Source organism: Hipposideros armiger, unplaced genomic scaffold, assembly GCF_001890085.2.
Source record: "Hipposideros armiger isolate ML-2016 unplaced genomic scaffold, ASM189008v1 scaffold_46, whole genome shotgun sequence".
In the NCBI taxonomy this organism is placed as follows: Eukaryota; Metazoa; Chordata; class Mammalia; order Chiroptera; family Hipposideridae; genus Hipposideros; species Hipposideros armiger.
Window position 1 is genome coordinate 2,709,862 of NW_017731396.1, and position 14,117 is coordinate 2,723,978.

The 14,117-nt window shown below is 52.2% G+C and overlaps 1 protein-coding gene across 2 annotated transcripts in view; it reads right to left on the minus strand.

Moving 5' to 3' along the window:
• Positions 1–6: 6 nt before the first annotated feature.
• Positions 7–14,117, minus strand: part of CLCN6 (Cl-/H+ antiporter 6) — a 33,424-nt gene continuing 19,313 nt past the window's right edge. The window contains exons 14-23 of one of the 2 annotated variants that reach the window (XM_019639747.1): positions 11,937–12,063; positions 11,484–11,637; positions 11,222–11,381; positions 11,026–11,132; positions 9,807–9,993; positions 8,631–8,788; positions 8,280–8,436; positions 6,067–6,174; positions 5,812–5,937; positions 7–3,114 (exon numbers count right to left, since the gene is read on the minus strand). In XM_019639747.1, the coding sequence (XP_019495292.1) occupies positions 3,034–3,114; positions 5,812–5,937; positions 6,067–6,174; positions 8,280–8,436; positions 8,631–8,788; positions 9,807–9,993; positions 11,026–11,132; positions 11,222–11,381; positions 11,484–11,637; positions 11,937–12,063 (1,365 nt within the window). In that variant the 3' untranslated portion in view covers positions 7–3,033. Of the gene's footprint in view, positions 3,115–5,811; positions 5,938–6,066; positions 6,175–8,279; positions 8,437–8,630; positions 8,789–9,806; positions 9,994–11,025; positions 11,133–11,221; positions 11,382–11,483; positions 11,638–11,936; positions 12,064–14,117 lie in introns of those variants that run through there. The other variant, XR_002123671.1, reaches the window with a different exon arrangement.

Consider the following 14,117-nt stretch of genomic DNA (forward strand, 5'->3'; position numbering starts at 1 on the left):
ATAGGCTAAAGGAGACAGATGGAGATGTTTTATTGACATGTTAAGGTTACAATGAGAACTTCCAAAATTCCAAAAATTCAAATAAAAATAGAATTTTACAAATTAAAAAAAATACAATTTATATACAGTGGAATTAGTTAACATTATCACATAAACGAACAGAGCAAACAGAAAAAACAAAGCTGCTACTGTCAAAACGACCAAGTCCCACAGGGGCTGTGGGGCAACACTGGCTGCACATCAATACTGCGGGCCCAGGAGGGCACTTCTGGCCCTTCTGGAGGCTTTCTTATCACCAAGGGCTTTGTCAGGGTGCAATTCTGCATCAGAAACATCATATGGTCGGTTGGGTCAAGCAAGCGTCTATTCCAGCCAGGAACCATTCATTAAACAAGGTCATGAGCAAATCATCCCCTAGGGTGCAAAGGAGTCTCCCAGGGGGGACTCCTGCTCCCCACTCCCCCATCCCTTTGGCTGGGGAACCATGAAACACCAAGCTGGGGACAAAACACACACACCTCTTGCCAAACCCAGAGCCCCTGTGTGGAGTTTGTCTGTGGCCCTCCATATCACTGGGAGGCCATGGGGCTGGTAGCAGGTGAGATGCTGAAAATGCAGGTTTCTAACAGAAATCAAAGGAGCGATGCTTCCAGTTAGTTTGTTACAAGTGGAGCAGTGGTTGTCTTTGGGCTTATCTGATAAGGACAGACGTCAACAGAGGACAGGAAACAATGTGCCTTTCCAAAGGGGCCTGGGTTTGGGTCCTATTTGGCAGCCAACCAGTCAGTTCAGGGCGAGGAAGCCATTTGCATTCTGCGGACTATCTCTGGGCTACGCGGATGGGAACAAAACATCTGGTGACTTAAGAGCAACGCTGTGTGCACGAGGGATAAATTCCAACAACGTTCACCCAGGCAGCCCTGAGGCCAGCGGCTGGTGACCCAGACCCCTGCAGGCCAGAGGTCCTCCTGCAGGACTTCAGTTCTGCCCATTTCAGCGAGGGCTGGGAAGAGGAGATTGATTAAGTTTGGAGATGAACGGGCAGTCACACCACTGTCCTGACTGGTACAATTGGTTTCCTTCTTCATAAAAGAAGTAATGTGGCCAAGCTCTAAACGCCGCTTGAAAATAAAGTGGCAGCTGGTGGAACACAATCACATTTCGCAGGGCTTGCCTTCTTGGTCCTTGTGACTTACTGGGAGTTTCATCCACATCTCACAAATCAAGCACATCCAGGGCTGAAACACTTACGACGTCAAAGTCCTTTTGGTCTAAGAGATAAGATGGGAGGAACGGAGGGGGCCCCACAGTCTCTTGGAAAAGATCCTGAAGCGGCTGCCTCGATCAAGTGGGATTATTATTCCCTCGTGTGTGTTGAGCACACGACCTGAGCCGGCAAGGTGGGACTGACACCCACCCTCAGCCCAAAGGGTCTGGCATCTGAAGTCAGCAGGAGGCTGAGGGTGAGAGAACCGTGTTGCCAGCGCCAGGCACTGATGCCCTCAGGCAACTTCCATGGTTAAAAAAACCAAAAACAATAAACTAAAAACTAAATGCAAATGAAATGCCACCATGAGTCCCAAAGCACATCTGCCACAGTGTTGCCTGATGGGCCTAGGATTCTGATAAACATGGAAAGAGCAGAGTAAGAGGAAAGTTAAGTGCAAACGCCCGACACCCAAATGTTCACTTTGGGTGCCTGTGCGGAGAGGGATGACCAGCCAGCCTGGAGAGAAACGAAGTCACTTCCTGTTTGATGCAGAAGCCCTGGGGCACGTGCTGGCAGGAGGCCCCTCCCCGTCCCCACCACAGCCGCCCGCAGCGCGGCAGGCCCTCCTGACTTTCCCATTTCTGAGCCTCTCAGAAGGCTGGGGATGTAGGCAGGGAAGCGAGAGGCGTTTGTGAAGGGCAGACCCTCTTCTCCTCGAATAAACCATCTGCTTTATCGCAACACTCTGGCTTTTCAAGTCACATCACATACCTTAGTGGTCGCTGGCTCCGAGCTCACTCCTTTCCATCCTAGAAACAGCTGTACTATTCCCAGAGCCAGGCAGTTTTATCTAAGGGTGCCCTGCTTTTAGTTAACTTGGGGGAGGATGGGGGGGGGGGGTGCCGCCAAGATCGTCTGAACTGTGGCTGCCTTACCGGGAAGACGCAGGTAAAAACTTAAGTGTAGTAACTCAGTGGAGGTGAAAAGGAGCAGGGACAAATCAGGGTCAAACGCGTCACTAGGAGACCATGTAATTTGGGAAATGGAGAGAAAGCTAAAAATGTTAAAAACCAGGGCAGATATAAACCTGACTCTATTGTCAGATTTATTGTTCAGCATCTTCGTGGGATTTTAATGCTTTGTGCTTCTGGAAGGTGGTGGTTCTAAGGAGACTGAAACCACGGGGGCTAGACCAGAGCACCAGAGCTCACACCCCGGAAGCAGGACGTTTCCCATAAAATGAAATGTGGCAGATGTTGAGCTGAGTCCCAAAGAAGGGAGGCCTCCCTGAAACATGGGTCATTTTCTCAGTGCCCAGTTCCTGAATTTAGTAACTCAATTTTGCAACTGGCATTCCCCCAGTGTTTGTCCTGGCCACAGTCCCTCCCGTCGTGGTGTAAGGCAACAGCTGGGTTCCCCAGGAAAGCAGCAAAGAGGGGGCTGGGACACTGCTCTGGGTGTTGCCCGCCAGTGGGTGTGAGGCCTGATTTCCCTCTTCGGCTCTGGCGCTAGCGGGGTGGAGGGGCCTGGGTTGGTGCCAACACTGGATGGTAGGAACTCGGGGAGCAGGAAACAGGAAGATACTTGCTGAGAAAGTCAGACAAGTCCGAACTCTGATGGTTCAGTACCATCCCCAGCATCTCTGACCAGCAAAGCGTTAGATGATTGTAGGCTTTCTGAGCGAGTGGGTGACCGGGAGTCTTGTGCGCCCCGGGCCAGCCCCAGCCAGCCGTGGTGGCAGAGCGTGAGCGAGCTGAGCCGTCTCCCCGGGCCACTCCAGGAGAGGGTGGGCTGGCCCGTGGCAGTGGGGCCGAGCTGAGCCCTCAGATGGTCTGGTAGTGCTGCCGCAGTCGGGCCTGCAGAAATTCGTACGTCAGGTTGTGTCGGGTAATGATCCCAACGATCTAGGAAAGGAGAAAAAGACACAAGTCACCCGCACAGTAAAACCCACTGGGGCAACCATGTGAGTGAACAGAGCTCGCCTGGCCTGCCAAGAGAAGCAGAGGAGACAGAAGCAGGTTCCGTTCGGGACGCAACAGATGTGACAACGTGATCGGGACACTCATTTCAAAGGCTACCTAATTTCTAGATGAAACGAGACAAACAGGTAACTAGTGTTCATAAGCTGAAGGCCAATGGGACAAATTTAGCTCCTAAAAAGGCTGGAGTTGGGCCGCTAAAATCTGAATCTGAGTATCCTTTTTTGGGGGGAGGAGGGAAGAAAAACATGATGGATCATGTTTTTCCATGACTCATCAGCTCCAAGTCAAGTAATTGATTCAATCTAGTTGTGCAGGGTGTGGGGATTGAACCGGCAACCTTGGTGTCATGAGCACTGCACTCTAACCACCTGAGCTCACCGGCCGCCCCATGCGTGTCCTTTTAAACAAAGCATGCTTTCTAGCTTTCTCAGTTCCCCCCGTACCCAGCGCGTTTCAGGTATGTGTGCAGCAGCCAGCAAAGGCTTCTGAGAGGCCGGAAGCCCTGCCACAGCTCACCAATGCCACTTTCAGAGCTACCTGAGTCACTGTGATATTTTGACTTCTAATAAGAAATATATATTTGGGGGCCGGCCGAGTGGCTCAGTTGGTTAAGAGCTCGCTCAAGAGTTTGAGCTCTGAGCAACAGGGTACCCGGTTTGATTCACGGCCTGAGCTGAGCTACCGCTGAGCTGCCAACCGGTGGCAGGATGGCTCAGCTAAAAGAAAAAAAAAAAGAAATATATATTTGGTCTTCATCCTAATTCCTGGCAAAAAGCTCTTAAACTCTTGGACTTGCCTAAGGGATAAGAGTAATAGGGTGTCTTTTATTATTCACAACAAACCCCTTTCAACAGTACCCAAATTTATGTTAATGATGAACCTTTGAGAAAGCCCCTAAGCATGGGGACTGGTTGCCAGGGGAACCAACCAACCACGTGGTTATAGGATTGGACCGTTCAGTCCCAGCTGCTAGCAGTGTGTGCGGGGAGGGGCTAGAAGGTGGGTCCATCACCAATGGTCAACACTGCAATCAATCATTACTATGTAATGAAGCCTCCATTCAAGTCTTTGACTACAGGACTCGGAGAGCTTCTAGGCTGGTGAACAGGTGCTAGGAGGGTGGCGTGCCGGAGGGGGCCCTGAAGCTCCGCACCCCTCCCCACATACCTCGCCCCGTGCATCACTTCCATCTGGCTGTTCCTGAGTTACATCCTTTTACAATAAAGCGGTAACCTCGTAAGTAAACTGCTTTCCTGAGCTCTGTGATCACGGGGTGGTGGGAAACTGATTTATAGCCAGCTGGTCAGAAGCACAGGTGACAACTGGGACTTCGGAATGACATTTGAAGTGGGAGCAGGGGGACCGTCTTATGGGACTGAGCCCCTTCACTTGTGGGATCTGCTGTCTCCGGGTAAACAGAGAGTTACATTGTAAGACCTGTAACTGGCGTTGAGAGAATCAGAGAATGGCTTGATGTAGGGAAACCCCTGCACCTCTGGTGACAGAAGTAAGCTATAAGAGTTCAGAGAAATAGAGTTTTTCCTGAACGGTCCTTTCCCACAGTTGCTGCGCTGACTCACACGTGAGGTGGGTACCCCGCCCCATAAACTGTGTGGGGACTGTCAGTGCAGCTGTGTTTCAAGGAACACAGTTTGATCCACTGCAACAAACCCACGTCAGAACCAGCTGTGTGCGCTGGCGTTCTGCTGTCCGACACTTTTCCTCTAGACAGGTGTCACTCCCTGCAGGGCGGCCTGGCGACACCTACGGAAAGCCTCAAAAGGGTGACAACTGCCGTGAAATTGAAGTAGATATCCCCCAATACAGGACGACTGGATAAGTGACTGGATGGCCACATAACAGGGTGCTATCAAGCCACTGAAATGCTATAAGTGAAAGTTTCTGCTATCGAAAGTGATTTTTTTCTAGATTCAATGAAAATTTAGGGTATCACACAGTATAAATAGTAATAACGTTTTCACCGAAACTTGATGTATAAAAATCTCTATTTCTAGATGCAGAGAAAAAAGATAAAAGATATACCTTAGAAAATTAACATGGCTACCCCTGTAGAGATCCGGTCTGGTATTTTGTTTGTTTGCTTGCCTATCTATATTTTATTTCTCTATAAACAACAATATTGCATAAGGAAAAACTGGAGTTCTAAGAAGAAAAAATGGGAAAGTCTGCATCTTTTAAGACTCTTCAAGTATTTTGCTTGAAATCCTCTCATTTAATGTTACAAATGCCCATAACGGGCGGGCAGGTCAAGGGTGGGGAAGAAAGCCGGCCCTAAGCAGAAAGGAGGCCGCTGCGCCGCTGGCGCCATCTGCTGGCCACGCAGGAGACAGCGTATAAGAAACGCAGGAGGCAATGGGACAGGCGGGTTTTGAAGCTACAATAGGCTTCACCTGCCCGCTCCGCAGTGGGATTGCTGCAGAGGTTTTAATCTGAGAAACCTCCCTGTGGGAATCTGATGTGTCCTCTGGGCTGAGAAGCCCTGACTCACACAGCGCTGTGGTTAGAGGGTCCTCTCCAGAAGGTGCAGGGATGGACAACCAAGGCAGGCGCAGCTGCAGGCCCCGCGGGCTCTCCCTCCTCCACCGAACTCAGACTCACCTCTCCCACCGCATTCACCACCGGCAAGTGCCGCAGGCCCATCGTTCTGAACAGGTTGAAAACTTGGGAGACGTGCGTGTTAGGTGACACCGTGAAGGGCGAAGGGTTCATGTACGGGGTGACGTCCTGCAGAGGAAAGAAAGACAACACAAGTTACCTGCGGCCGGTTCGGCCCTGACCAGATGAGACGCAGACAGCACAGACGAGCAGCGGGCCTCTGCTGGAGCCCCGTCCCACTGGGATAGCCCTTCTCACCACAATCATCCGCGGGTTCAGCAGCGTCAGGTCCAGGTCGTGGATGTCAGGGTACCGCGGGTAGTCCTCTGCCATCTCGGCGTAGGAGAGACGCGGCTGGCTGGCGCTCTGCAATCCCAACCAAGACGCTGTCCTTGCACCCAGCACAGCAACTGGCAGGGCCACAGTGACAGCCCCCTCCGTCTTTCTGTCCGTATCTGCCCAGCCTAGAGCCAGGCGGTGCAGACCAGGGGCCAACACAGGTGCTTTGGAGTGACAGTGACCCAAAGGCAGTTCCTAGCTGTGTCACCCAGGCAAGTCTCCTAATCTCTCTGAACCACCCTTTCTTAATCTATAAAGCGGGCATGGGTTATACTGAAGTTTAAATGAGCAAAGTGCTAACTAATAGAGAACTGTGTGGGTTGACTTGTGTCCCCCCAAAAGAAATGTCCAGTTCTTAAACCCTGGTACCTGTGAATGTGGCCTTATTGGAAATAGGGTCATAAGGTCCTAAGATGAGGTCATATTGGATTAGGGAGGGTCCTAAATTCAATGACTTATGTCCTTATAAAAAGAGGGGACAGGGCCGGCTGAGTGGCGCGTTGGTTAAGAGCTGGTTTGGGACGCCAGAGGACCCCGGTTCGGATCCCACATATGAGGGCCAGTGACACTGCCCTCTACAGCTAAGATGCTGAACAACAGCTCAACCTGGAGCTGGGCTGCCGTGAGTCGCCGGCGACGGCGTAGGCTGCAGCCCCTGCTGCAGTGGGTTGCCATGGGCTACCGTGTGTAGCCAGCAGCCAGCGTGAGCGGCCAGCAGCCACCGTGAGCGGCCGTCCAGAAGCCGGCGACTGATCTGCCTCACCCGGGAAGAGCGCAATGATGGTGCCAACTTGGGACAGTGAAGCAACGTCCTCCACAACTAGACTGAAGAACAAAAGGACAGCAACTTGTCTGTTCCCCTCCCTGAGTTCCCCAGCGCTGTTCCCATCCCCCAATTCCCCAATAAAAATCTTTAAAAAAAAAAAAAAAGAGGGGACACACACAGGAACAAGGCCACGTGACAAGGAGGCAGAGGTTGGAGAGATGTGTCTACAGTGAAGGAACACCAAGGATGCCAGCAACCACTACAAGCTAGGAAGGAAGGGAGGGGCCTCCCCTGGAACCTCCAGAGAGAGCACAGCCCTGCGGACACTGGGTTTTGTGCTCTGGTCTTGGGAACCATGAAAGAATACATTTCTGTTGCTTGAAGCCACCTGCTTTGTGGCAGCTGGATACAGCAGCCACAGGAAACGCACACTGTAGCTTTGTTACTGTCCCTCCATTCTGAGTCTCCTGGGTTTTCCCTCAGCTCTCACTGCTGCTGACTGTCACTGCACCTGGGCCACCACCACAGTGGCCACAAGTGCTGTCACTGCTCTGCCCCGAACTCCCTCCCCTTAAACTCCACTCTGCACACAGCTTTCTCTGTCCACCACCTGACTCCCTGTGCTGTATCAGGCCAGCTCTGGCTGGTTTCTGGCCCATTTCACTCCTCCCTGTCCCGTGCTCTACACATCACCTCACCCCACTTCCATCCAGGCTGGTCCTCCCCACAGACCACACCCTTAAGACCCAGCCACTCCACCCGTGGCGCTATCCGTCCTGCCCCATGTTAGCTGCTCTTCCGTAAGCCAGCTGGCCTCCCCAGGGCCAGACCCGAACCAGGCGAGTCAGTTTGGAACAACTAGGTCTCAAGGGAACGTTGTTTTCAGTCTCCTTTTTCAGACTCCATCTAGAGGGGTGACGTGTGTTAGGGCGAACATGTCTAGGGATCCCTTTAAACAACACACCCCACGCAGCCCTGCTTATCTCAGTGAAAACCAAACGAAAAACAGAAACTGCAGGGGAATTCATGGGAAGAATGGTATTTCTTCTGATGATATATGGAAGAAAGTTCATTCATACCAGAAACTAAAAAGCAGAAACCATATGAAAAGCCTGCAGGCTGGCCAAAGGACGCCTGACAATCAGTGCAGAGACCAAGTGGAGAATGACTGGGGGGGAACTCACCCCCCACCCCACCGCTTAATGTCACCCAGGGATATGCTGACTGCAACCCAGGGAACTGGGGGGCTGCGCGTGGCCCTCGACAGCAGCCGGCTCCCCGTGTGCGCCTCCCTGAAGTAGAGGGCTGTGTGCCTATCAACCTCGTGCCTTCTGGAATCCCAGTTCGGACAAGAAGAGAGACTTACCGACTGACTTTCGGAATAACAAACTCCTCGGACGAGCAGGGTGACAAGCTGAGACCGAAGGATCAGGCCGTGGAAGGTCAGAGGGCGGAAGCGTTCCTCCATGGTCCAGTCTTCACTTGGGGACTGGTCAGGGTATAGGTTGGGGTAGGGAGTGTATCTGTTACATAAAAACCAGACACTGCCTAGTAGACCCTCAGCAGGATCGCTTCTCGTCCACGTCCCCAACCCCCTCCCCAAACCCCCCCCAAAACTCAGGAACTCCCTGCCGCCACCCGAGCAAAGGGCTGACCCTGCCGGGGTCCTGTGGCCGGTGGCGCCTGCCGGGGGGGCGGGGGGGGGCTGTGCTCTCACCTCCGCTCAAGCATCTGCTGCAGGAGGTCCTCCTTCTCGGCGGGCTCCTCGGAGGTGACGTGTTCGTCACACATGTGCCGCAGCTCGCTGGACGGGTAGGACTTCATGGATTGGCTGCGTCTGCGCTGCTCGCCGGCTCGGGTGAGGATGCTGGATTTCTGTGGATGGGGAGGCGAAAAGGGCAGGTGTCTACTAGGGATGCCGTGGCCTGCCGCATGCGGGCACACCAACACAGCATCTGCGTGGCTTAAGGATTTGGGTGACGGTGAGGGTCCAAAGCACATGCTGACACTGGAACTGCAGGAAATCTTCGCAGTGGCTCAGGGGCAGTGAGTCACAGGAGCCTCTTGGAGCTCATGTCGCAGACCCCGAGGTGTCTGCCGGCCAATCATCATCTCTAATCTCTACTCCTTTGATTTGGAAACAGTGCCTCAATTCTCCAGCGGGGAGCAACCCCTCTCCCGTGTCATGTCTTGGTGGGAATGTCAATCTCTGTGTCCCCAAGCCCCCAAAGCCAAGGGGCTAGGCACATGACCCAAGTGAGGCAATGGGGCTCTCCCTCTGCCTGGATTTCATTTTTTTTTTTTAGCTGAGACATCCTGCCAGCTCGGGCCGGGAATCGAACCGGCGACCCTGTCGCTCAGAGATCGCACTCTTGAGCGAGCTCTTAACCAACTGAGCCACTCGGCCGGCCCTGGATTTCCTATCAGGAGCAGCCTGAGGACAGAAGAACTTACGCCAAGGCCTCCTGGGGCCCTAACGCAAGTGTCTGTTGGCCAAGTACACACCCAAGCGCACAGCTTTCACTTTCCTCTCAGTCCTGATTGTCTGTTACTTTCTTTTTCCTTTTTAAGTAGGCCAAAGTCCATTTCTGTCAGTGGCAACTCCAGAACCCTCCCTGATACAAGCTGCACACTGTCAATAATGAATCCTGAAGACTACTGACTTAAAAAATAATTCTGTCCATGCTCTGACTGGAAAAAGGGACCCAGGTCCTGAACTGATGGCCTGACAAAGTCCACACTCACTGTCACATGTAATTAAGAGTGCGGGTTTTCCCTAAGAGTCCACCAGGGCCACCCCATCTGTGGGGTGTGGCAAGCACGAGGCTCGGTGGGCATCAGGGAACCACCTGTCGGCTCTCACCCACCTTCCCTCTCGGGCTGCTTCCTTTACCTTGAATTTGATGTTGTTACTGATGAGCTGGTTGCCCTTCATGAACTCCTTCTCGTTGCCCCGGTTCTCGGTCACCACCGGGAAGGCATGGTGGACCGTGGTGCGCAGGATGCTGACCAGAGACTGGATGCGGGTGTGCGGGTACACGTAGGTCAGGTTCGGCTCCATGACGTCACTGGCTCTCAGCCTGGGGGAGGGAGCGAAGCCATCCGGACTCACAACAGAGCCCACAGCACCCCAGGAGCGAGCCCTGATGGAGCTGCACCGCTTCTCTGGCACTGCCTGGACCACCTGGGGGCCTCTTCCGAACCCGTCTCCAGCATTTCCTCGCACACAGGCGTTCCTTTGTACTTCCACCCCCTTTGCATGAGACCTTCCCTGCTGTCAAACTGCTGGGCCTCTACTCGCCACTCCCCCGAAATGAAAAGCCCCCTCACCTCCAGCCCATCCACTTGCCCAGGGGATTGGCCAAGCCCTCCTAGCACTCCAGGCACATTACCCATTGAATTGCTAATTATACTACTGGAATTAAAAACAAAAAACAGGTTTGGGTGCCCTTTGGACCAGGGATGGCCCCTGCAGCCCACAGGTCAATCCCCTGGCTGGCTCATTTACATAGTGTCTAGGGCTGCCTCCGCATTACACAGGCAGAGCTGGAGAGTGGTGATGGAGACCACAGGCCTGCAAAGCTGAAAATATTTTTCACCTGCCCCTTTACCGGAGTTTGCTGACTGCTACATTAGACTATAAAGGCCAGGTGCGACCCCTAGACACAGGAGGCCCAAGCTATTTGTGGGCTGACGGATAACATGGTGATTGTGCCCAGGATAATCACTGCTGATTGTATGACATTCCATCAGGCACATGTGACGCAGTCTGATTCTCACTTAAACATTCAACCCAAACACAGACTTTATGCCGAGACCTCACTTCCTATTTAACCAGAAATGCCACAGGCGCCAAACAAAACCATGGGGTGGCCCTGCCCACCTCAGACACCACCCTGCCCCTTTGTCCCCTGCCCTGCCCTGGCTCCCAGACTCACTGTTAACTGTTCAAAGTTCCCCAAAACATGCCTGCTGTGTTAATGACCTTCCCGTTATCTACTGTTTCACTTCATTCCCACCCGAGAATTTAAATCACCATTTCCTACCCTAAAACATTCTTTGGGCCCTAGAGTTTATAAATTCTGAGAAATGCAGAGAAATCATGGCCTCACTTGTCCATCTCCACCTCTGTCTCCCATTCCAGAAGCGGCACTCCCCGCAGGCCCACGTGGATATCGTAAATGCCCTTATTGAAAAAATCCCCTGTCCATTTGGCCACCTGAAACAGAAAGCCAAGATGTGGAAAGAGGCTGACATGGGGTGAACTTGGCCCTGAACCTGAAAGAGGCCTAGAAGGGACATGCTCACCATCAGAGTGATCATAATGGGAAGCCCATAGGTGATCTCATTGGTAGATTCAATCAGGATGACCGTGAGACTGATGGTCATTCGGACGACCCCACCCAAGAAAGCTGCTGCACCAACCAGAGCAAAGGTCCCTGAATAGATATGGCCCAATCCAATGTAGCTGGTGAAGAAAGAAACCGAAAACGTGCCTTAAAATCATACTGGGAGAAGGGAATGGGGGCTAAGGTTTGAACACTTGCACATGCTTAGACACACATGGTACCTTTTGAGGACATTGGCAACTAAACGTCCAAAGGCAGCTCCACACAGGAGAGAAGGGACAAAAAGGCCGCTTGGAACGGAAATGCCGTAAGTCCAACATGCAAGCAAGAAATAGAGGATGAAGAACAAGGCCAAAGTGATGGGGCTGAAGGTACCTGCAAGGCAAGGACGGGCTTGAGTCCCATGACCAGAGAGATGCCTGCCAAGGCCACCAGGCCACCGCGGCTCTTACCAGCTCCCTCCGTCCCCCAGCCGGCTCACCTCCAGCACTGGAGGCAGAAACTCTACTCTTGTCTGGGTTGGCCTGACCAAGGAGAAGTCCTGTTCTTGCTCAGTGTGAAGGGCAAGCCTGGCTGTGTTTGGGGGCTAACGCAGGGTCAGAGGAATAATAACCGTTTGTTCTCCGCAGACAAAAACCAAGCACCCGGGAATGGACAGGTGCGCAGGCACTCACCGTCCTGGTGGAAGAGCTGAAGAATGGCAGACTCCTGCGGATTGAAGAAGAGCGTGGCCATGTCATTGTAGGTCTCATTCGGGCAAAAAAAGGTCTTGATACTTGAATTCACATCTTCTGATGTGACCTGAGAAACACGAATCCAAGTCAGTACAAGGTCAGTGCACCTGACCGCGGCGCTCGAGTCCTCAGGTGGGAGGTCCCCAGCTAGGTCGCCAGAGTCCGGCTTGTCAGCTTTTCCCATGAAGTCAACAGGTGGCAAAAACCAGATCTATCACCAAGAGCAGCCAACTGATACTGTTTTCCTCGCACTCTGAGAATGAATGAATCAGGATGAGGGCCCTTGTTCATTCACATTCATAATGAAACTATAACTACATTATGATTCACCACGGATTTGACCCCACCCCCTCTCCCCGTGTTAGTTTTGTAAGCGATGCTGCTGGAAGCCTGGCCCCAGAGCCCCATGGACTGGGGGACGATGAGGCAGGTGACACGCAAGTGGCTGGGAGTTGACAGGTTCGTGGAGGAGCGTCCAGGGTGCTGCTTGACCTAATGCCCCAACTTTGGTTCCAAACAGAAAAAGCCCCCACTCTGTGGATGCCGGATGCGGACCCCGTGCTCCTGGCTGCCTCACCTGGCTGAACAACATCCCAACTGGAAAAAGACAACTTCTCCACATCTCAGACCTCTCATTCTCTCCGTCTTTTGTGGGGAAAGATGAGATCCTGGCACTGCTTGAGGACAAGGGTATGTGGAGTATGACAGTTCTGGTTTTCTGGTTGATGGTATACGACAGAACAGGGGGTGTACTTCACACCTACCACTGGGCATACAGAGACTGTCATTACAAAGCCACTAAGAATATGGATTTTTCTTGGATTCAATTCGACTGATACTGTAGAGCTGCCCTGATGAGGGACACTGTAACAATACCAGGTGATGGGTTTGTATAATCCTACCAGGTGAACCTGGCTGGGCAATACAGTTGGATGAAGGCTGCCATAGGCCACAGGACAGCGCCCCCTATTGGCGGAACCTGGCAGAGGAGAAATGTGTCTGCGTACATCTCACACACCAGTGACCTGTGGACAAGCTGAGACGATCGGGCCATAATCAACACATGCAGCGTTTCCCAAGCCAGTCCGGAGAACGCCAGGCCTGAAGGCTCCCTGGTAAGAGCCCTGTGGTCAAATGCGCTGAGAAGCATCAGAACACTTGTTGGAAATCACGAGTATCGACGAAAAGCAGAGCACAAGCTCCACAATCAGAGGGATCTGACACTCCAGTGACCTTGGGGAAGGTATTTCACTTTGTGACGCTCAGTTTCCTAATCAATAAAATGGGAATAATACCTTCCTCACGCTATAAATTACATGGCCAAGATTTCACTTTGCCTGAGTTTTCTTATCCGTAAAATGGGGATAATACTACCAGCCAGCATGGTGGTGGTAAGGACTAAGTGAGATGACGTCTGTGAAGTGCCCAGTGGAACAGCTGGCACACAATAAACACCCCAAACACTTCTAGCTCTTACTGGAATTTTAAGGGTCCTAGGAAATCTTTCATTAAAGGAACGTAATTAATTCTGGTTAACCCATGTGACCACAGAATCCTTTTCCGTTTGTTTTGGAATCATATAAATCAGTGTTCCTTAGAACACATTTTGGAAAATCCTGGTCTGCAATTTCTTTTCTCTAAAGAGCCAGATAGTAATAAATATTTTACACTTCGCAGGTCACATATAGTCTCTGTCACATATTCTTCTTCTTTTTCAAATCTTTAAAAATGTAAAAAACATTCTTAGCTTGGGGGCTACACAAAAACAAGCAGTTGCCAAGGCCCAGGTCTGGCCCGTGCACTATAGTTTGCCGGCCCCTGATCTGATACATTCTAGCTGTTCACAGACTGGTCCTGGGGACACTGAAGACAGCCATCTAAGACAAAAGCCCCAAAGGGGCTTGAGGTGGCTCAAGTGGCTACTCAGGAGCAACAAGAAGGCGGGTACTTAGGGGGCACTCTCTAGGCCAGAACCACACAGCTGGCTGACCACGCAGTCCAGCTCTCGGACCTACCGGGTTGGATAAAAAAAAACGCAGGGTAGAGTAAGCTGGGGCCGCCTTTCAGGTGCGGGGAGAGAGAGAGAGAGGGAGAGAGGGAGAGAGAGGGAGAGAGAGGGAG